General features: G+C 41.9%; 1 protein-coding gene across 2 annotated transcripts in view; it reads left to right on the top strand.

The window, feature by feature from the left end:
- The window catches only part of FBXL7 (F-box and leucine rich repeat protein 7), a 185,828-nt gene extending 162,626 nt beyond the window's left edge, over positions 1-23,202 (top strand). For both annotated transcript variants that reach the window (XM_061346713.1, XM_061346714.1), the window contains 2 exons: positions 15,604-16,215; positions 20,112-23,202. In XM_061346713.1, the coding sequence (XP_061202697.1) occupies positions 15,604-16,215; positions 20,112-20,848 (1,349 nt within the window). In that variant the 3' untranslated portion in view covers positions 20,849-23,202. The remainder of the gene's footprint in view (positions 1-15,603; positions 16,216-20,111) is intronic.
- The last annotated feature ends 554 nt before the right edge of the window (positions 23,203-23,756 follow it).

Genomic DNA, 23,756 nt, shown 5'->3' with positions numbered 1-23,756 from the left:
CTGAGTCAAAACAGTCAGTCTAAACTGAACAAGAGGGATGCCTTGTGATGCAGACACCTATCCCCACAAACTAAAGGCTAGTCAGGAGCTGGCACCAGATTTCACTGTCTTCCAAATTGGATAAGATATTAAATAGTGAAAGCTTCAACATTTTGTACTAGTTCTTGAATCACACTGAGGGCTACAGAAGTATTTTTCACAATTGTGTCTAATACCACTTTTATTACTTCCTTGAGCTCATGTGTTCTGTAAATGGAATTAGAATGAAGGAACAAGAATATGTTGCTATAACTACATTATAGTAGCTTAGTGGCCTGGTGTTTGCCATCTCATCTCACTTCTTAATTCAGCATTTCTCATTCTGACACTTTCACAGTGTCATGTTACTATACATGGCACATGCTATAAATAGTTATGAATCCAGTATGAGTGGAGTGTAGCTCAGTATAATGAAATGAGGGGAATACTTTCCAGGAAATTACTGATGTTAGAAAGTTCTCTTTGCCACAAATAGAACAGAAAGAGTGAACCGACCCAGAAGTGTTTCAGATTTAGTGTGGGGTAAGACGCTGACTGCTCTGAGCTTACGGTAGCTACTTGTACTCTGCACAACCCAGGAACTACTCAGCGTTGAGATGATACTCAGCCTCTTCGCTTGTAAATCCAGTAAGCTGGGAAATATGAAGTCACTGTGGGTTTCTAAAACATATCCTAATTGTTTCTGCCTCCTCATTAGAAGTTTTAAAACGTGACTTTGTGGTCTCTCTTTATTGCCTGTGCTCCATGTTTCCAAATTATACTGAAAAAATGCTAGAAATACATTTTTATAAATTTCATTTTTGTTACTCTTACACTTTAAGTCTTGTGCAATTATGAAGGAGAACATGAAGTGATTACTATAATTTGTTCACCTGAAACTTCAGTACCTAGTGGAATTGTAGCACAGTATTAAATGCCTTTTCTAGAACCCAAGGCTCATTACATGTACCTTAATTTACATCACACATCCTGTAAACACAACCTTGTTATCACTGCTGCTTAAATATAATAGTAGTACGCCAACTGGGGACTGCTTTTCTCCCTTTGCAGCTTAACAGAGGATAACTTTTGTGTGTGCTTTGTGTCACAGTCTAACTTCTGAAACTGGTCTTGTAACGAAAAGCATCAGTTGTCAAGTGTGAATTCACTAGCACTTCAGTGCCAGTTTAGTAGGTCAGGTAGTCCTTGTCCCCAGGGTTAATATAACACATTGCACCAAGAAATCTGTAGCCTCTGTTCTGCAGAGAATGAGGCTTTTTCTGAAGACTATCGATGGAGTATGCTGCTCAGGAGTTCCAGAACTGAGACAAGCAAATGCTGTCTTTCAAGCTCAAGTTCCAAAATGTTCATTGTATTACAGGAAAAAAAAAAAGAGAGCATCTTGAGGAGTTTTCTTTACTGAAGTGTAGCAGTCTTATCAGCCCTCATGAGCAGGGTTTAATGTTATTGTGGATCATGTACACTGCTGTGAAATTCATCCTCTTTTCTCCCGAAATGAATAGTCTGCATATTATGAATCAGGAGTACAAAGTCTGTAAAAGTGTATCCTGAAACAACCTTGGCAAAGTTGTAGCAAAGACATTGCTTCTCAGCACAGCAACGTGTGTATCTGTGCCAATCTGATGGAAAAGAGTGGCACAGCTTCCCTGATAAAAATAAGCATTGATTACTCACTGTAATTCCATCCTTCATTTTTCATGCACCTGGCAAATTCTTTCAGGAAGCGTTTTACTTCTTTGTTTTAGGAAGGCAAGGATGGCTGACAAATCAGCGCTAGCTGATGGTGAAGAGTGGGAAAGTTCTTGGGTCATTTTGTCTAAGAAGCAGCTTAAAGCAGAATTTTCTTTACAGATGAATTCCTCTCTTGTTTTGGTTTGTGTTGTGGTGGTGTTTTTCAGTGTTTTTTGTTTTGGTGTGGTTTTGTTTGGGTCTTTTTTGGGGTTTGGGGGGTTTTGTGGTGTGGTTTTTTTTTTTAATCTCACTGCTTCCTAGAAAGCTCTAGTAGATGTCAGTCCCAACTCACCCTCTTGGCAGCCTATGCCTTGACCTACCTGTGTACTGTAATAATTTTTAACCTTCAATTACAATGTTTTCTCTTAGTCTCAAACTTTGCTGTTGCTCTTTCTTATATACTTTCTCAATTACAGTAGCTTTTCCAATACCTCCGTTTTCTACCTTCATACACTGGTTGTAATGGGTATCAGTATACCCTTTTTTGATCTTCAGCTACACAGGTCAAGATGACTTAAGCCCTTCTCCTGAAGTTTGTGAATTAATACATTTATTAGGATATTTTCACAAGGGTTTTCTTTAATTAGGCACAGTTTGTTCTTCTGTGCAAGGCATCGAAAAGAAGAGGCTTGATGAGTTCAACTGAATTGCTAATCACAGAATAGTTGAGTTTATTTTCTGGTTTAAGCCCAGCCGGTAACTTAGAACCATGGAGCCACTCCCTCACTCCCCCTCTTCTCCACCTCCACTCCTGGAGGGATGCGGAGGAGAATTGAAAGAAGGGACCTCTGGAGATTGTTCTGCCTCTGGCTCAAAGCAGGGTCAAATAAATCACATTGTTCCGGACACTGTCTTCAAGTATGGAGACCTCACACCTCTCTGGCAATCTGATCCCATGCTTGACCACTCTCACTTTGTATAAACAGGAATTTCCTGTATTCAATTTGAAACTACTATCTCTTGACCATCCACTGGATACCACTGAGAAGAACATAACTCCATCTTGATACACCCTCCCTTCAGGTATTTATACATATTGATAAGATACCCACTGAGCCTTTTCCAGGATAATCAACCCCAGCTCTCTCAGCCTCTTCTCATATATTAGATGCTCCAATCCCTTGGTCCCCACTATGGCATTCCTTTCTATTACGTCTATTTGTCTGTTGTACTGGGAAGCCCAGAACTGAATACAGCACAGCAGGTGTGGCCTCACTAGTGCTGAGCAGAGGAGACTTGCTGACAGCTTTCCTCCTAATGCAGTCTAGGATGATGTTCTTGGCCTGTGAAGGCCAATGTGAGGGCACATTGCTGTCTTATGTTCAACTTGGTGTCCACAAGGACCACTGAGAAGAGTCTGCTCCATTATCTTTACAGCCTCCCTTCAGTTATTTATATATACATTGATGAGATTCCCCTGCCCGACTCACTTTTTTGTTGGGTGTTGTAAGGAAAAGGGCCTTTCTTTTTTGTCAAGATTCCAAATACTTTTTGATTCCAAATGCTGCTGCTCTCCTGTCTTGAAGTCTACCCCCAAGGTATCACCATAAGCTAGTGATATTAAATCTGACAATAAATTTGAAATTGCATATAGTGCTAGAAATCAGTGATGGTGTTTAATATAGTTAGATTAGGTTAATATGAAAAATAAAAGGCTGAAGAGTTTAGATAATGCTGGAGTTCTTGCTTTGAATAATAAATAGCTCTTTCAGCAATTGTATAGACTCAAATATCACGTTTTCTTTTTTGGGGTATTGATTTAATGAAATCAAAATGACATGAAAACAACTGGTGAATAATTTTGCTTATCTCAATTCAGTAAATTAAAATCACAATGTATGAAAAAGAATAATTACAGTCAGTTAATATTTTATGCATGATGAGACAATTACTTATCGTGGCTTTCAGTAGACTGGGAAGTTATTGAAGTTGCCATAAACACAGAGTGCTGAATTCTTGATTTACTTGCATTTATGTACATCTGATACTCCTTAAATGTCAGAGTACCATATGCTATTGGTTATAAATAGCAATCCGCAATTTATACATTACGAGTCACAGACACAGCAAGGGGGACCTCAGACAGCAGGGCTGGGTTTCAGAGGGTGGATAATGCACTGCTTTTGCAGTTGTAAGTACCATCTGTTTTGACACAGTCTGGGGATGTTTCACACTGATGGACAGGAATCCATGTAACATAGTGCAATTGGGCCTGAGCCAGTCACATTTTCTAGTAAGAGAAAGCTGACAGTGGCCATGTCTCTTTCCCAGCTTAACTCCCAAATTTCCCATTAAAAAAATTCTAATCCTTGTGGTTCTGAATAAGCACTACGTGCTTGCTCAGCATGTTGTTGCATGGATATTGCTTGTGTTTGTAACAGAAGAGGGGGCTGCTGACTGTCACTCCAGGGCTCTTATGATGTGAGGTGTTCATTATGAAAAACCGTTGGTTTATGTATCTTTGTTAGAGAGGTGTCGGGTAAGTTAGATTGTGCTGGTGTCCTAGGGTTCTGCTTTGGAGACCTATCTTTCTTTTCTTTTATCCCCTTCAGAGTGTGCTCTCCAGGTCCAAAGGCAATTTGTTGGGGAGATGGCTTTGGCCAGCTCTTTGCTGACTTTATTCCTTTGTCTGTAAGAGAAGTGGTGGCATTGTGTATTTGTAAGAAAAGTAAAATTGTGAACTAAATGAAGTTCTCTACCTTTCCTTAAAAAAACCCTAGATACCAGCTTTTTTTTCTGTGTCAAAAGGGAGGAGGGATGCAACCTTAAAAATGAATTATTCACCAACAAAATGAGAGAACGCTTGCCAGGATGATAGCAGGTGCTTTTGAAAGAATCTCACTCCTGGGAAAGAACATAAACTTTGGAAACTGAAGTGTAAATGTATCTGAGCTGATCGGGAGCAGGTGTTGCAGGTCAGCCTTCAGTTACACACACAATTCTGCTGATTTTCTGTAATCTGTTGCCATTATAAAGACGAGGCAAGGCTCATGATAGACACCCTTCTAGTCCTCAAGAGCATTAGTCTGGGAGTAAACACTTTGGCTGATTTGTAAAGCCTGGAACTCTTACCACCCTGATGTATTTCTCCTACACTATTGAAAAGAGGTCACCTCTCTCACCCTGGAGCAAGCATTGATGTGGTAACTAACCAAGAGGTTTTTACAGAAGAAAGGTGTGCTTTTGGTGGTCTTTTATTGTCAGTCTCTTACTGATAACTTAGCTGGCAGAGGGATATGTTATCTGCATTGACATATGACTCGTCAGCTGGGACACCAGGTGGGCACTTGTGGGTATCTCAGGACAAGCCACAAGGAGCTGGGCTGAACTAAGCTGAGTTAGGATTGGGTTTACCTTCTCATTTACTTTTGGGTGGTTTGGGGGGGGTTATTTTTTGTTTTTTACCTAGAGTCCTCTTGTGGTGTGTACAGTTGTGTGCCATAATTTGGAAGGCTGTCTCTCTCCAGATTATTATCAAAAGCTATCTTTATAAAGCTTGAAGGTTTTTTGGGGAAAGATATTTTGACTATTCTAACTTAAATTGATCTAATGAATCTTTAGCATCTAAACTTGAGTGTTAAGAAAGGAGCACAACTTTGGCTTTAAATCTTTTGCTACTATTCGTTCTGCTGTTTAACCTATTGCTTAGCATTTATGTCTCCAGTTTTGGAGGTCACATCCTGGATTCATTGTTAATTTCAAAGTCGATCATATGTAAGAGTTGTGTGCTTTTACAATGCCAATAGTTGGTGATGAAATACAATGTTCTTTTACATTACTAATTCACTTTTGGTGAATATTCTGGGAACAGTCATCCTTGGGGGAACTATTTGTCTGCTGTAGTGTTTGCTACCACCTGGATGCAGGTCATCTTGATTACACAGCAAAGTGATTATACTGTAGGCTTTCCCCAGAGGCATGCATTCCTCTGCTTTGTATATTATTTTCAGAACAACACACATCTACAGGAACTGCATTTCAGGGTTCTGCAGGTCATCTTGGTTTTGATTCATGGAAGCAACTGGGGATTTTGAGAATGTTTTCCTCTCATAAATTCATACCCAGCAACTAGAAGTTTTATAATAATGTAAACGGATGCATCTTTATTCCAAATTCTTACATTTTTGAGAGATGAAATTGCGGAACAGCTACACCTGATTGGAGCAGCTGGGTGGATTTCTGCATTTTGAACCTGTGAACCATTAGGCATTTGTTCCAGTTTTCTATATAAGTTGTAAAGATAAATAAATTGCATCAGCGCAAACTTCGTGTCAGCATGTCATTCAAAGCTAGCAGGATCTTTTTGCTCCTGCTCAGTGTCACTCTAAGTAACTGGCTCTGACCATCTATGCATAACTTGAGAACCAGTATTGAGCAATATGCACTCATCTATATTTACATAAAGTGGGGTTTAAATTGAAAATTAAAATCAATACCTAAAGGAGTGGAACATATAAATGTTGCCTAGTTAGGCATGAAAGTGTTATACCTGACAAGATTTTGACCTTGGAGTATGTCAGAGTAACTCAAAGTGAAAATAGAATATAGTTGTAAGCCTGTTTCACTGAATCAGGTTATTCTCTGGATGAACTGGGCAGGTTTTTTGTATTCATGAGGATGAAGATGGGGTTCCTGGGTTAATTAAGGCTTTTTTTATAGCTTATCAGGTGGACGGAGAGGATGGCAAGCCTTTTAGTGTAACCTTGAGAGCAAACTTATTTTTTGTTTTGTTTTGGTTTGGGGTTTTTTGTGTTGATTTTTTTTTTCTGTCTTCTTAAACCTTTATGTGTAAGTATATCGAAAATGCTTATATGTAAGCATCTTGTAAATGCTTATTTCATTTTAACCACCTTTGTTTTGCACATTTCAAAGTAACTCATTGAACAGCAAAGAAGTGTGTCTCCATAGGTGTGGCAATTCTGAAAATGGAAGACAATGACATGCAATGTGTCCAGTCAATTAATAATCTGGTCCTGAGAACCCAGCAGGGCACAGGATGTCTCTCCCCTGGGTGCTGGGAAGTGATAACTTATGATTTGGAGGAGGTGGAAAGGGGGTTCCTCACTGACCAGTGAGTTCCTCTACATTAGCATTTTTGTTCATAGTTCAAAGGTCACTTTTGAATTGACTCTCCCTTTAGCCCCTGCTTGCCGTATTTTAGTTGCCACCACAAAGTATATGAGCCAAGTTACTCTCAGATGAAACTAAAGCAACAAATATGTTCTGTCAGGATGCCTAAAGTGCCAAAGGCAACCCCTTTGAACATTCAGGTGTGAGGATGAAATTAGACATTGTCCAAAAACTAACACCCAGTTCCCAGGCCTGTGGATGTTAGGTTCCAGCAGTAGCACATTTGTTCCACAGAGCTTCTCTTTCTGGGCTGCACTCTTTGCTAATGCACACATAAATGAGCTTAGCTGGAGGAGCTCCATGGCATACCGCAAGGAGCTGGGAGAGGATCTGTCCAGAAGGGGTTTAAGAAGAGCTCGTACTTAAGTGTGTATGGAATTCATTTTGGGTTAGATATTTACTGAACATGGAAAAAATGCACTATCCCATCTATCTCTGTGTAATTTCCCAGCAATGATGCATTGACAAACCCTCTTCTCAGAAGTGATGTTCTGGCATCATCGGTGGTACCAAAGGCAAAACTAAGATGCTTTGACTTCATAAACTAATAAGTGAAATACTTTTTTTCTTTTTGTCTTCCGTCGTTCCCCCCCCCCCCCCCCCAGTCTTTGTATTTTTAGCTCTGTTCAACAACACGGGATAAAATTAACTCGTGCCAAGTGGCAGGGGACAAAGTCAGTAGAGGGGAAATTAACTTCATCTTTTAACAAATGCATTGTAAGGAAGAATTATTTGCTTAATAAAACTATAGCAATTACTTCACTTGCAGTGCTGTTTGACTTTAAGCATCTAGTGTGAATATGCCAGGAATGCAAGATCAGGTCTCCAAATGTACGTGGGGGAGTTTATGGAGTAAAGAAAACTGGAGCTCAACATCACAGGGAAGTTACACCAGTATAATCCAAAGTGTAAAATGTCACACAGAAACTACTATAAAATGGCTTCAAATTTAAGTTAAAATATCCCTCTTCCACATGGTCTTGTAACAATGCCTCTAGTCTTGTACAATAGGTGCAGCTTGTTATTACATTCTATGGGAGGTTTTTAAAAACTATAAAAGGTTATTTTAAGTTCTGTGAAACCATTCCTTCCAAGAGCATGTGGATGTGATTACTTCATGAGCTCCAAGGCTGCTCATTCCTACACTGAAAAATCGAGCTTCGTTGCACATCTTTGCTCTTGAAAGGAGAGTTGCACACATGGGAGGTCTCACAGCATAAGAAATAAGTTTTTGCCTTTGACAAAGTTGTGGGTTTTTTTTGTTCCTTTTACTTTACTTTTCAATCTGATTTTCTGTGTTGGTAGGAATTAATTGCCCAGTGACTGGGAGACAGTAGCTGTAGTCTATCACCCGAGAAATTACAGACCCGTCAGTCTCACCTCTGTGCCTGGTAAAATCTTCGGGCAGATTCTCCTGGAAGGCATGCTAAGGCACGTGAAAAACAACAAGGTGCTTGGTGACAGCCAGCATGGCTTCACTGGGGGAAATCCTGTATGACCAATTTGATGGCCTTCTATGATGGCTACAGAACTGATGGACAGCGATAGAGCAGTTGATGTCATCTACCAGGATTTGTGTAAAGCGTTTGACACTGTCCCACACTACATCCTTGTCTCTAAATTTGAGAGACATCAATTTGATAGGTGTACCACTCGGTGGATAAAGAACTGGCTGGATGGCCACACACAAAGAGCTGTGGTCAATGGCTCAATGTCCGGCTGGAGACCAGTAACGACTGGTGTCCCTCAGGGATCGGTCCCAACACCCGTCTTGTTCAACATCTTTGTTGATGACATGGACAGTGGGATTGAGTGCACCCTCAGCAAGTTTGCTGATGACACCAAGCTGTGTGGTTCGGTTGATACACTGGAGGGAAGGGATGGGATCCAGAAGGACCTTAACATGCTTGTGAGGTGGGCTGATGCCAACCTCATGACGTTTAACCATGCCAAGTGCAAGGTCCTACACCTGGGTCAAAACAATCCCAGGCACAGCTACAGGCTGGGCAGAGAAGAGATTCAGAGCAGCCCTGAGGAGAAGGACCTGGGGGTGTTGGTTGATGAGAAAATGAACATGAGCTGGCTTCAGTGTGTGTGCTTGCAGCCCAGAAAGCCAACCGTATCCTGGGCTGCATCAAAAGGAGTGCGACCAGCAGGTCGAAGGAGGTGATCCTGCCCCTCTACTCTGCTCTTGTGAGACCTCACCTGGAGTATTGTGTGCAGTTCTGGTGTCCTCAACATAAAAAGGACATGGAACTGTTGGAACAAGTCCAGAGGAGGGCCACGAGGATGATCAGGGGACTGAAGCACCTCCCGTATGAATATCAGCTGAGAAAGTTGGGGCTGTTCAGCATGGAGAAGAGAAGGCTGCGTGGAGACCTCATAGCAGCATTCTAGTATCTGAAAGGGGCATATAGGGATGCTGGGGATGGCCTCTTCATTAGGGACTGTAATGGTAGGACAAGGGGTAATGGGTTAAAACTTAAACAGGGGAAATTTAGATTGGATATAAGGAGGAAATTTTTTCCTGTTAGAGTGCTGAGGCACTGGAATTGGTTGCCCAGGGTGGTTGCAAATGCTCCATCCCTGGCAGTGTTCAAGGCCAGGTTGGACGAGGCCTTGGGTGATATGGTTTAGAGCGAGGTGTCCCTGCCCATGGCAGGGGGTTTGGAACTCGATAATCTTGAGGTCCTTTCCAACCCTAAGTATTCTATGATTCTATCTCAGGTTTATTTAGACTCTTTCATGTCTGTGTGGGAAACAAGCCACAAGTGAAATACTGATTAAATGAAATAAACATAAGGTGGCCACTGAAGGGAAATAGTGTGTTACATATTATAACTGAGTATTTGTCAACTGTGATGATGTTTCAAGAAGGACCCTCTAGGGATCTGCTCTGCTACACTTTACATTGTTCATTAATACGTTGCTAAACTTTCCATCCTGCTCCAGAAGCCACTTGTTTGAATTGAATTGAGGCACAAAACTACCAGTGTACAGAGGAAGGGGTTAAAACTTGTGACGTTGGACATTCGGTATATTGAAAAACTGAAAATGAGCACAGTTTGAGGAGGCTGTTCATAACTCAAAATGCTCTTGGAAAAAAAATAGAAGATTAGGAGAGAGAAAACATTCCAGTCTCTCAGGACACAGGTGTGAGAAAGACGAATGGTTTATATAAACATGGATGAAGAATATAAATGGCCAGGCAGCTGTATGGCATGTTGGAATCCAGGCAAGACATTGAATCATATACTGAATGCATCATCCTTCCGAGACTGTTGAATTCTGGAAGGTTGACATCATGGTTTCCAGGAAACATAAGTGGGAAGGACTCCACTTTACCCAATGCTGGTGCAGTGGGATGGTGTGTGGTGCTCAGTTTGGAGCATTGTGCTTTAAGAAAAATACATACAGATTGGAGAAAATTTAAAGGAATAACTAGGAAAAAATGAGAATATTAGTAATGGGACTAGGAAGAAAGGGCTGAGGCTTCAGCAAATGCATGTGAGAAATCCCTGCAGGAACAGTAGGAGATGGGCAAGAAAGAGCTTCTTGAGTGAGCTGGGTAGGAGTTAAAACTTAGAAATTTGATATGGTGACAACACTGGAACAGGCACCTCAGTGAGCTGAGTAATGTCCCTGGAAATGAAGAACAGGGCAGACATGCACATCAGAGGTGGTTTACGTGTACTTGGTGTACTTGGAGAGAGACAAGAGAGCTCATTCAACTCAGTTTGTCATTCTGTATGTTCTTGGTTGTAAAAGGTTGCAAAATCATGTAGGTACCTCTGCTGAGCAGCCCTTTCTGTCTGGTGTACTTGCCCGCTACAGCCCTGCACAAGTTTGTGTGGTGCGTTTTGTTTCAGCTGCCTCTTTGCTGTTATGGGCTCTCTGATTCCTCTGGGGCTCCCAGAGCTGGGAGGAACTTGGGTCAGTAGGGTGACTTAGCCTAAGAGAAATGCCTGATGATGTTTATGATGTGGAAGATGCTCTTTTGTAGGTATCACGTTTTCTTGGACTTTGTGCCCAAGGCCTTAGAAAGTAAGTGGTCCTGTTGCACCCTGCTGTCCTAGCTAAACCCTTTACCTAATCTCCTTTAAGGGCACATAGCCATATCTGACATCTGTCCGTCAAATTCACAAGTCTCTACTTAAATCACCCTGCACTGTTCCCCCTGTATAAAACTGTCAGCTGCTTCTCTTCCCTTTTGCATTGGAGACTGTAGCTGCTACAGCCATTAGGCTGCCACTTTCCCCAGTCTCTGTAAAAGGAATACTTCCTTGGCATGCATGAAGTTGATGGTATTGTGGTAAAAATGTGAAGTCTGTACTCACATTGCCCTTAGTAAAATATGTAATATCTATGCACCACTGTTGTTGAAGAGATGTTAAGTGACATCCCTGTACTATGCGTAAATGCTTCTTGCACACATTATTTTGCATCTAATGTTTTGGCAAGAATGCCAATTGCTTTTTGTTTTTCTAAGCTATAATGACTTTTCAGAGGCAGAACGTAGTCTGGTTTAATTCTTGCCTTAGTTTTGCTAAATACCTCAGTGGTGATCGCAGATCAGCTTGAAGGACCTTTTTTAGTTGTCAGATAAGAATATGAAGTTTGATAGATGTTCACCCAGGTTCTCATGTTAGTTTTGTTAGCTTGAGGAGCTCAGTATAGATTCACTTCAAGAAAGGCACAACCACAATACAATAGTAGAAGGTGTGGTTGAATGGAGTCATGCTTTATGCATGGAAAATGGTTCAATCATTTTTTAAAATGTCCATGCTGGGGTCTGGACATGAAGTGCCCCATGTTAGTGAGCATCACTGGTGAAATGATGAAAATACCTCATCATCTACGGTTCTGAAATCAGAGACTGCATATTGTTGTCAATGCCAGAAGGAACAAAGACTAGATCTTAGCTTAAATGATAGATATTTAAAGGCTCTTTTCTCCCAGATGTATATATTAACTGGAAAACGGGGTGGGGGGGAAGAAGAATCTTTTGAAATAAACCAGATTCCTACTGGAATCAGAAAACTCCCTCCAGTGCATTTTCTCCCTCTGTGTCAGCTTTTATGGTTCTTTCTGGCATGCATCTTTTGAGATTTCTTTAAAGATTGGTAAGAAATTTTTTCTTACATCAACAAACAATTTTCAGAGCCTTAGCAAAGCTTTAGTAGAAAGTGTCTTGCACAGAAGATTGGTAATCATGGAGGCAAAGGGGTGGAAGTGGTCATAGGAAGTATAAGGGCTGCTTTGTAATCTGTTTTTTACTTTCTAATATCACCAACATGTAAAGCTGCATTTCAGGCTTGTCAACAACTGGGATTTTTCAGGAGAAGAAATGTTTGTATAGGGCATGTGTGTGTGTAAAATGTGTATTGAGAACTGCAGTCAGTAACTTCATTTGCACTTGCAGGGCTGTGTATATTAAGGTCATGCTATCATTAAGTTGCCCTGTCTCAGACTGACTCAGCCTGTTAGCTAGTGCTCAGGAAATGGTGAAGAACAAAACCTGAAGGAAACCCTCAGAGGTTTAGACAGTGCTGCAGGAAGCCCCTCCCAGCGGTACTTGAAAAGCCTGGAAAATGTACAGTACGACGAGTGTTTTGCTGAAGCTTTAACTGCTAGCAAAAAGCTTTCCAAGTTTTTACTGGCAAAAAGCTCCTACACTCACCTGCTGGTTTTTCTTTTCCCCTTAGGGGTGTGCAACGAACAGTATGTGGGAATACCTCTGCAGAGAGTTCAGCTGAGCTACCAGCAAAATTCCTGCTTGACAGCATGTTGTGTTATGGGCTCAACAAAGCAGTAATGCTCTTTCGGCCCTCTTGTTCAAACATAATGACAACACTTCAGTCTTTCCCCAAAATACTTTGGAGTGGGGAGACAGGGGGTGTGTGTGCGTGTGTATGTGCCTGTCTGGAAGTCCCTGCCCCAGAGGTGGAAGGAACTATTTTCACATGACACACCTTCAGTATGGAAGGTAAAGGAAATGTAGGATGCACATCTGGAACTGCTATACTAATGAGAGAATTCAGAGAACATGAAGGAAGCACGAAGCATACCCATAAAACAGAAGGTCAAACCTTTTTTAGCTCTACGTCTAAGTTAAAAACCATTTTGGTAATTCATTACACACCCAGAATGTCTGAGGTATTGATTATTCACAGGGTGCCCAGGAGCAATGAAGGAATGCCACTTTTGATCCAAAAGGAGTGGAGATTAGCCGTATTAGCTTGATGCTTTGATCACAGGGGAGTGGGGAGAATCTTGGAGTACTATGTGCTTCTTTATACTTAAGTATGAATGGAGAGTAGGGAAGAATGTAGCCCTGCAGAGATTTTTAGGTGTTTTCAACAGTAACTAACTGACTAAAAATGTGTGTTTTCAAAATATGCTGACAGGAGGTAATCATTCCCACAGTACTAGAAATCATTTATAGCAGATGTTAAAAATGAATTTTTATCCTTTTTACTTTATTTCCATCTATTTTGTAGTGTAGAAACAAGTGTTAGTTCTGTGGGGTTTATTTATATCATTATGTTTTCCCTTTTTGTGTTGGTTTGTGTAAAAATACGAACAAGAAACAAATGAAAAGCCCTAAACAAATCAAAAAACAAAAGGAAAATAGAGAAACTCAAAATGCCAAATATATGTTAGTAGTGGAACATACATCCTGCATTTAAAGTGGGTTGGGGGGGGCGGTTGTGGGGGGTTTTTTTGTTTTTTTTTTTTCCATTAGAAGCATCTTTGTTTTAAAATCTCAGTAAAAGAGCAAAAAGCAAAGGCTCCGAGTCTGCCACATCTTCTGCACATGTGTAACTTCAAGCACTGTCATTGGCTTTGGTGGTAGTTTGAGGGAGGTCAAGTGTATGGTAAGCCCTTGCAAAAATTAATCTAGGGAACTGCTGCCTAAGTGGTGTGTGGATTCAGTGCTTGTCTGCAGGAGCCTGGCTGCTGCTGGTGGTTTGGTTTTCTTCTCCCCGGCTGTAAATCTCATTTTTAAAATACCAGAGTATACCAGATGCTTTCCAAATAACACTCCTTGATGCAACTATTTGCAATAGCTGCCAGGAGGGTATTAGGAAGTCTCAAAGGGGACCAGAGTGTCTGCAAAGCTCACTCTGTGTTAAGATACAGCTCTTGCTCAGAAATACACAAGTCCCTGCATTAGGTCCACATAGCCATAGCATAGATTCAGAAGCCTTGAAGAAAATATTTTTCCTGTTACATACTGAGTTTCTGTCTAATTAAAACAAGATACGGAAGAAGAAGAAGGAAGGAGCTGGGTAGTGTAGGTTTTTTCTTCAGTGTAAGATGATGATTTTGATCTCTCTGCAACTGAGCTAGGTGATCCTAGGCAAGCTGCTGGACTTTGTGTCTTGGGTTCTTCAGCTAGACAATGGTGCCTCTCTGCCTTACAGAGACACTGTGAAAATGCAGGCCTGTGGTTGCTACTGTAGTAGCCAGTGAGATCAGTGCATGGCCATGCTGGGCTATGTATAAGCTTGATGAGGAAATTCATATGTAATACGCTGATTAAATTCATGTAAAATGTAATTAATTTTAAAACTCTGCCTAAACCCAGATTTGGCCAGTTTTTTTTAACTCATTTCTGTCTCTACCCTGCTTAGCCCATATCTCTGCTGTCACAGTCACAGAGCTGTAGGGCCTGTGTTACCTAAGGAGATGGCATTGCAGGCTTCCCTGAAATGCCTGAATGCTGAAGTGGCAGCAGAAGGTGTGATGTAGAGGACAGCTTGGTGCTCTAAAACCACTGATCTTACTCCATTCATGATATTTGTTATTCTACTGGGCAGTAATTGTGGTTCCTGTATTCATCTCTGGGTGGTTCTTTCCCTCATAAAGAATTTCTGTTAAGATCCATACTGACAGGTCTGGGCTTATTTTTTCAAATCCAACTGAATCTCACTTTAGTCCATTGGAAAGGAATGCTTCCTGAGTGCACATGAAAAAGCACAGCAACCTCCTCTTCAAGAATTGGGGACTGGGCCTTTGGTTGAGCTGCTGAGTCCCAGTTTGCATGAATAAAAATTAACATCTTTAATGACACAATGAAAATAAGTGTATGGGGTTGTGCTTTTTGTGAGCAGCTGAGAGGTTCTGAGTTACCGGCTGGACATAAACCACGACACCTATCTGCTTAGGTCTGGTGAAAGAAGTAGCATTTGTCTTGTGAGCCTTTCTTTTGCCTCCCACTGAATGGCTGAAGGAGCTGAGAGTGAAGGACCGCAGTATTCCTCCCCTAATATCTAACAGATACCTGGGTAGTGCCAACAGTATGGACAGTTACTCAGAAAAGCCTGTGACTCAAATATACTCATTTCTTGCAGTATTTACTTGGGAGCATAAGGAATTAAAGCTGCTGGACTTCCATTGTCTCTTCTTCATTACAGGGCTCAGATGTGCAGCCTCTTCTTTGCTAGCATGGCTCTGGCAGTGTAGCTAGGGGTACATCTCTTGTGTACCCAACATTAAGGTGTACAGTGTTGTCGGAGTATATGATAGATTTTGAAATATACATTTCCTCACTTTCATTGGTAAAGATGACTTCTTAACCCCCAACAAACCCCAAAGCCCATCATGTTCCATTAACAAGCTGGCTAGTGGGGCACTGTGCTGTGCAGGGAGCTCTGTGTCTGCCCACAGCTTACTGAAATTATGTGTTTTGTCTTCCAGACTCCGACCTGAGCATGCGGACACTCAGCACGCCCAGTCCAGCATTAATATTTCCACCTAATTCCCCTGGTTTCCAAAATGGCAGGGGGTCGTCAACGTCGTCATCCTCAGTCACTGGGGAAACGGTGGCTATGGTCCACTCGCCGCCTCCAACCCGTCTCACACATCCTCTCATCCGACTGGCATCCAAGCACCAGAAGGAACAGGCCAATATAGACCGACTGCCTGACCACTCCATGATCCAGATATTCTCCTTCCTGCCCACCAACCAGCTGTGCCGCTGTGCCCGTGTGTGCCGCCGCTGGTATAACCTTGCCTGGGACCCTCGGCTTTGGAGGACTATTCGCCTGACCGGCGAGACAATCAACGTAGACAGGGCTCTTAAAGTGCTGACCCGGAGGCTTTGTCAGGATACACCCAACGTATGTCTCATGTTGGAGACAGTAATTGTTAGTGGCTGCAGGCGGCTCACAGACAGAGGACTCTACACCATTGCCCAGTGCTGTCCAGAACTGAGAAGGCTGGAGGTGTCAGGATGTTACAACATCTCCAATGAGGCAGTCTTTGATGTCGTGTCACTGTGCCCAAACCTGGAACACCTGGATGTGTCAGGTAACAGGAAATGTTTCAGTTCAGATGCCTCTGATTCTAAAAGCCGCATGCATGTCAAGCCCCTGGCCCTGCAACTGCACACTTTCCCTTTCTGCGTTGCTTTTTGAAGTAGGAATGCCAGTCTCCTAACACAGCACTGATGAGACAGGCGCCACTAGAATCTCAATGCCCCAAATGCTAGCAGCACTTCTTGAGTGGCCAGACTTCCACTGATGGAGCCGAGCTAATAAAGACAGCCCATTCAAACAGCACAAGTACTTCTTATGGATTTTTGCACAGAGCACCTTTACAGAGGCCCGCGTTACAGTCAGTGCTACATCGTATGGTGAAGGAGAGTTACTTCAGTAAAACTTGTTTTATCTTTTTCACATATATATATATGATTCATAAGCAGATTATATATATACATAATATATATTTCTGTAATCCAATAAGTGACTTGAGAAGGAGCTCTGAATCAATGCTAGGCTTTTGTCTGTGTATGAATATCAATTGTCACCCCTAACTTCCCCTTGCTTCCATTGCTATTTTAATGAGACTTAGCTACCTTAGACTCCTTTTTTTTTTCCTACTTTTTTTAGTAGTGTATATATTTGCTTAGTGGCTTTCTCCTTTTCCTTTTGCCCAGTTATCATGATTCACTGCAGCTGTCTAGATCAGCAGAAATGTTTTAGGCTATTTCCCTCAGACCTGCTCTGGCAAAAAAAGGTATTTTTTCCCAAGGTCAGCCCCACAGAATTTCCCTGCAAATAGGCTGTCACTTAATGGAAAGGATGCAGCCAAGCAGAACACTGAGGTAAATGTTATGTTCAGTATTATTTTGTGATCTCACTTGTTATCAGTCTAATGTTGTTATTAATTAGCTGGACCAGATTTGTTATTGCAGAGGTGTTAATAGCAACAAGCAAGATAATGTGGGGAGAGCAAGCAATGCTATTGAGTTACTGGTACCCAGATAAAATGATTTTTCCAAGGCTGCCTATCTGGTGTACACTGATTTGCTTTTTTTTTTCTGCCTTTTATTTTATTTTTAGCTGATTTATACTTCAGCTAATACTCCTAGGATGGCAGAATGTCATGAAAGGCATCGAACCAAGTAGCAATGTCGGAATTGTTAACTTTTTGTGATTGATCTCTGAAACAGCCAGATTGTAAGGAGTCTCTGCAAGCCTATTTCACAATGTCCTTGCATATGAATTACTTATTGTCAGTACATACTGACATTAGTTCTAGGTTTCCACCCTCACAATCAGGTTGAAGAATCTCCAATGCCAGGAAAAAATGTATGTGCCTGTGTGGTGAAGACCTAGAACTACACATGACTTTGAAGGCTGCATCCCTGTCATATTTATGCTTTTCTTACTACACCCTCTAGGGTGACATGAAGAGTTGAGGGGCTCAAACATCCTGGACCTGGAGAAACAGGACAAGTAGAATTGCTGAGGTGAACTGCTTTGGCACACCAGTCTATCAATTGGCATCCTGAGGGTACCTGAAGGCTTGTAGGTGGCTGAAAATGCTTTAGTCCACAGCTCCTACTGATAGATATCCTGTATGATAAGGTGACTTTTTTCAAAAGAAGGGAAAATGAAAAGATGGTATCAGATCTTGAAACAGGTTCCTTTAGTGTCAATCTTCACTTGTGGTTTCCCCAGGCCAGTTACTTTCAGAACTGGAAGATGGTGCCTGTCCCTAAGATCTCATCAGTTTGGTTCAAAGTGTGTAGAAGGCAAGTAAAATACCCATGTCCCTTGAATTCTGTCTCATAAACAGGACAGGAAAGCAATTTTAGTCTCATGTTTTTCCAAGTTGTCTTTTCTTTTTGAAGCTGGCAAGGGAAAAATCCTGGGTTTGATCATGCTCAGAAGTCAGGGTGTTTGGGTTCAGACATGACTTTTGCTGCATGCGCATGCATATGAACTGAGGGTAATTGATCTCTGGGGTCTTGTTTTGAGTACACATTTTTTCATTCTGCTGTGAGTAATTTTGGAGGATGTTTTGGAAGCAGGATTCCCTTTTCCCCTCCTTCTGTCTGCAGTTAGGAGGACAAGTCTTGCACCTACACTCAAGCAGTTCTCAAACCACTCTGAAGTTGTTCCCTGGTTTGGTTTCATACTGAGTAAGAGAAGTTGGGCGCATGTGCTGGGGGATGATGCTATAATTGTAGCTAGTTAATTAAAACCCAGTTTGCAGTTGTGTTATCTAGCTGAATCCCTCTCCACTTTGGATGGTTACTTGGCAGCAGTAATGTACCAAAATCTTTAATGTCAAAACCAGATGTTCATATTAACTTTTAAGAGTTTTCCACAATGTAAGTTCTGTCATTTTCAGCATGCACTTTGTGAGCAGGTCTGAGATATCTCTCGAAGCTGGTTGAGCTTGACTGCAAGTTATTATCTAACATGCTGGCCAACATTTTTTTTCAATCTGTTTGGAGGTTTCTCCTCCCTTTTAAAATCAGTTATACTTTATGGAAAATCCCATTACAAGGTTTTGTTTTTACATTTTTTATTATTTAGGACAGAAAAGTCGTTGCAGACACAGGAACCTGTCATTCTGCCTAAAAATCAGGCAGTTCTGTATCAAAACAGACTTTTTCTGGTGAAATCATTTTGAATATCCTTCCCATGAAATGTTTTACAGTGTAGTCAAAGTAACTAGACAAGACAATACTGAGCTTGTCAAAACATTGATTACACACTGATATATGTGACTGCAACCCTGCTGTAAGACTTCTGACCCATTCACTTTTTAATTTCGGTCATTAAAGTGTTCCCCCTTCTTGGATCCTTAGCAGACAGAATATTCTCCTCAGCCTCGTGCTCCCTTCCTTCTCACTTAGCCAAAAAAGCTTTTTATCCCTACCTGAGAGGACCTCTTTAGGCATAAGCTGCAGAATTTGTCTGATTAGACATTTATAGCTAAAACTATTAGGCCTTGGTCTCTAGCAGATCTTCCCTCCCTTCTTCCTTGCAGCTGCTTCTATCCATTTTAATGCAGTGTGCCCAGCTAAACTTGGCACAGAAGAGAATTACCCTTCAGAAGCTTGAGACTGCCAGTTTGCAGTGCAGCAGAAACAGCACTTTCCAAGTAAAAAAGCTTTCATTCACCACCATGCACAGAGTGGAGGTTAAAAAGGGGGGGAGAAGCCTGTCAGCATGTTTTTCCCTTTAATCTAGCTCTTTGTCTTCCCTTGCAAGGTCTGGTGTTTGTCGTCTAGTCACCTCCATTCATGGGTAGGCTTTCTCACTCACAAAAGTCCTTTGCTGCATCTGTCCATGTCCTCCCATGCCCCTACCAGTCTGTTGACTCCTGCTGACTCTCCCTATTCTCCTTATGTTACCCAAATCTCCACCCTTCTGCAAGCACATAGTCTTGCCATAGTTTTGCATCCTTCCCAGAATGCAGGATTCACATCTGTTCTCCAAATGCTTTTTGGAGGGTGGGTGGGGTCTGTCTTTCTTATAATGGGGTTGGATGGTGAAAGAGCCTCTGATGCTGGTTTAAAGACTCAGCCAGTCAGCAATGACTGCCTCTGATTGTTGTCATGTAGTACCATTTTCTCAAATTGTCACTGGGTTTATATTGCAGAAACAGATTATAGACTGTCCCCACATAAATCTAGGACAATCCTTTTGCATTTGGGAAATGGACAAAATCGATCTGTCACTTTGCTGGTGCTCAAAATCCCAAAGCAACCTCACTGCCTCCAATGGAGTTTGTTATCTTTTCTGGTGCTGGGACACATCACAGCAAATCCAGACTAGTCTGTCAGGATGACTCTGCTCTTGCAACGTGAAGATACCTTCATCGCATCCAGCATGCAATTTTATGCCCACCTTGCTGTGTGATTTGTTTTTACTGCTTGCTTAAATTTGCTATGTTTTTCCACTTAGGCTGCTCCAAAGTAACATGCATCAGTCTGACTCGCGAAGCCTCCATCAAGCTGTCTCCTTTACATGGGAAACAAATCTCCATCCGCTATTTGGACATGACAGACTGCTTCGTCCTCGAGGACGAAGGACTGCACACCATTGCCGCTCACTGCACTCAACTGACCCACCTGTACCTGCGCCGCTGTGTCCGCATCACCGACGAGGGTCTCCGCTACCTGATGATTTACTGCACATCCATTAAGGAACTGAGCGTGAGTGACTGCCGCTTTGTCAGTGACTTCGGCATGCGGGAGATTGCCAAGCTGGAGTCGCGCCTCCGGTACCTTAGCATTGCTCACTGCGGCCGGATCACAGATGTGGGCATCCGTTACATAGCCAAATACTGCAGCAAGCTGCGCTACCTCAACGCGCGGGGCTGCGAGGGCATCACGGACCATGGTGTGGAGTACCTCGCCAAAAATTGCACAAAACTCAAATCGCTAGATATTGGCAAGTGCCCTCTGGTCTCAGACACCGGTCTGGAGTTTCTAGCCCTCAACTGCTTCAACCTGAAGCGCCTGAGCCTGAAATCATGTGAGAGCATCACTGGGCAGGGCCTGCAGATTGTAGCTGCCAACTGTTTTGACCTGCAGATGTTGAACGTGCAGGACTGCGATGTCTCTGTGGATGCTCTGCGATTTGTTAAACGACACTGCAAGCGCTGTATTATAGAGCACACCAACCCTGCCTTCTTCTGAAAGGACACCCCACACCGGTCATTACAATGCAGTATTAAAAACACTGATGTATAAACACACGCTCCCATATTCAGTAATGCTGTCTTTTCTATAGCTCACGGGAGTCAGCTTTTCTTGTATGTTGTGGGTGAGGGGGGTTTCTAGAGGACTGTTTTGTTTGCTTTTTTTATGATCACTTTTCAAGGTGTGGTGGGTCTCCATGGAGAGGCTGCCTTAATGCAAAAACAATGAGTGCTCAGCATCCCCAGTGGGGTGCCATTTCCATTACAGCCATGATCTTGTCCCAGGCTACAGTAGCTACCTCCAAAGGAAATAGCACATAATCCCTCCTTTGGAAATGCTACCAAGCTGTGTCAAATACATCTGAATTCCAGCTGTGCTCATGAAGCTGACTATGCAATATGTGTCTGTGTTCCCCAACTTCTTCCAATATGGCTGATTAAGCATCCTCTTGTCTCCAAGTAGCTTGTCTTTGGTAGTCATACATTTTAATCCCTCAGGAAATACTGGGTAATGTTCTTAAATATACTTGATGGAGGCAGAATATGACCTGCTGGCCATTTCTGAGCACTCTGATGAGTGAATCTGGATACCCATGCATAGATTCTCTTGGAAAGTCCACTTCCAGGTCACTTGTGCATCATCACTGCTTGCCTTCATTTCTAAATCTGCCCTCTCCTGCATGTGTAGTACCACCCTCTGGTAGCGGATAGGGACTTCTGGGTCTGATAAGTAATGACATTCACCTGAGTGAAGGAAACCAGCTGAGGTATTGGTGGCCTGGCAAAGGGAATAGCCAGCAATCAGCCTGGGAAGCTGCTGTAATTCTGCAACAAGATGAGGTAGCACTGTAGTATACTGGGGACTCTCTGAGGCATGGTGGAGCAGCCTGCACAGGACAATCCCAATTGCTGTGCTGCGTGGCTGTCACCAGAAAGTCTTTGTTCCTTCGCTGTACCTCTTCAGCAGCCATGGTACCACTGAAGTGCACTCTCCCTTAGCAAACCAGGCACATGAGTTGAGGTAAATTTAATATGTGCCTTAATACACATAAAAAGTCGACCCTTTCCTGTGGCCTTCCATTTCAAAGGACAGATGGCTGATCTCAAGACTTCAAAGATGTTAGCCTGATGTTAGATGACACCCCTGGGGACAGAGGGGCTTAGAGTGCTATTCACATTAGATCTAGATTTTGTGAACCTTGTCTGTGTGTGTTTCCTTAGGCTGGAGAAACATCTGCTGTTCAAAAAGGAATTAAAACACTTTTGTTGCCCTGTCACACTGGGAGCCCCTTGTACTCTCGTGGTCACTCTTGTTCATTGAATTGCTCATGGAAGAGCAAGAGTGGTTTGGAGGTTCCCACATCTCATTGCCTCCTTCCCTAGAGCGTGTGGTCGTTTCATGGTTACTTTCTTCACAATTTCTTGGCAGCCATTTCTCTGCGTTTTCACATGTAATAATCAGATCTGAAAGCCAGACATGCTAGGGGTGATGATATTTTCAGGCAGGCCCCCTGCGCCTGACTGACAGGTGAATTCATACGTTCAGCTCAAGCACTATAAACATCTCAGTAGAGAACATAAGAAGGGAAACACCGTGTCTGGTTTTCATAAGCAGTAGTTCCATCATCTCCAGACAACACTAATAAAATCATTGATATGAAGTGAAAATCCATATGCTGAAGAAAAATACATAACTGCTGAGGAAATACTTGTAGCAATACTCTCTCAAATTACAGAAAAGCGATGGTTTGGAAATGTCCCTGCAGAGGGAACTTGTCCTACTGTTGCACAAGTTCCTGTAACTTATGTACGTTCTTCCAGTTCTGAGTTTCTTAACATACAGGATGTCATCAACTCTGAATTATAAATCACATTGTACTAAAGCGAACAGGGCCATGGAAAATGAATTTGTCATTGCTACTATTACTGGCCAGTGGCTAATAGGGGGTGATACCATCCTTTGGCCAGTGAATGTCATTTTGGTTTTCCTTTCTGTATTTTGAAAAGTAGAGATTCTTCTCCAGCAAGTAGTACAGTATATTTTATTTGAGCCAGTTATACTCTCTGTTTGTCTCTTTATCTCAAAATGGACCCAAGGATAGTTAAATGTTAAACCAGTTCCTGAGGATGGTGGGATTTTGAGCCATTTGCACTCATGAAATACAAGGCCTCATTAGTAACACTTAACTCTTTATTAAAAAAAAAAAAAAAGCTACTTTTCTGGCTATGCTAAATTGAGTGAATAGTGCTACATGGTTTTAAAGGTTTCTAATGTTTAAATTGGCCTGTACTGTACAAATGTCACTATAAAGCCTTAATTTGCTACCAAGAAATAAAGCGATATATTGGTAACTGCTGAGTATGCATCGTCATTTGCACTAATTGATTAAATACATGTAAAACTTTTCTTGGAAAGTAGGTGCATGAGCACATCAGCACATCAGGTAGGTGGATAACTATATTGAAAAAGAAACAAAATATCTTTGCTATAGATTATGACCTTGCCTAGCTGTCTCTTTAAGTTTTTATTTTCCGCATGTGGACCTTTTTGACCTGAAACATAATCAGTAACTGGAAGTGAAAGTAAAAGAAAAAACAGTATATAGAAAGCACATGTATAAAATTTCAGGAGGGCCTCTGCACTGGTTTAACGGCAAGCTAACATATTTGATGTGAAAAGTAAAATTAAATGTCTGAAAGGTAGAGCACTTTTTAGTTCAGTGTTGCCTTTTGAATGCTCAAAAAAAACCTACTCAAGGGGGCACTGGTGGAAAATGAATAAAGGCAATTTTTCTAAGCCAAACATCTTTAATGCGCATGGTTTTACATGATCTGAGTTGGCACTCTGAGACTGCTACTTATTTCAAGAAAACCTGAATTTAACTTATTGAAACAGCTTGCCAGTT

Source organism: Neopsephotus bourkii, unplaced genomic scaffold (genome assembly GCF_033783945.1).
Source record: "Neopsephotus bourkii isolate Nb327-2 ecotype Australia unplaced genomic scaffold, CSIRO-AGI_Nbou_v1 NB_272, whole genome shotgun sequence".
In the NCBI taxonomy this organism is placed as follows: Eukaryota; Metazoa; Chordata; class Aves; order Psittaciformes; family Psittacidae; genus Neopsephotus; species Neopsephotus bourkii.
Note: the sequence above shows the minus strand (reverse complement) of the source record. Positions and strands in the feature narration are given on the sequence as shown.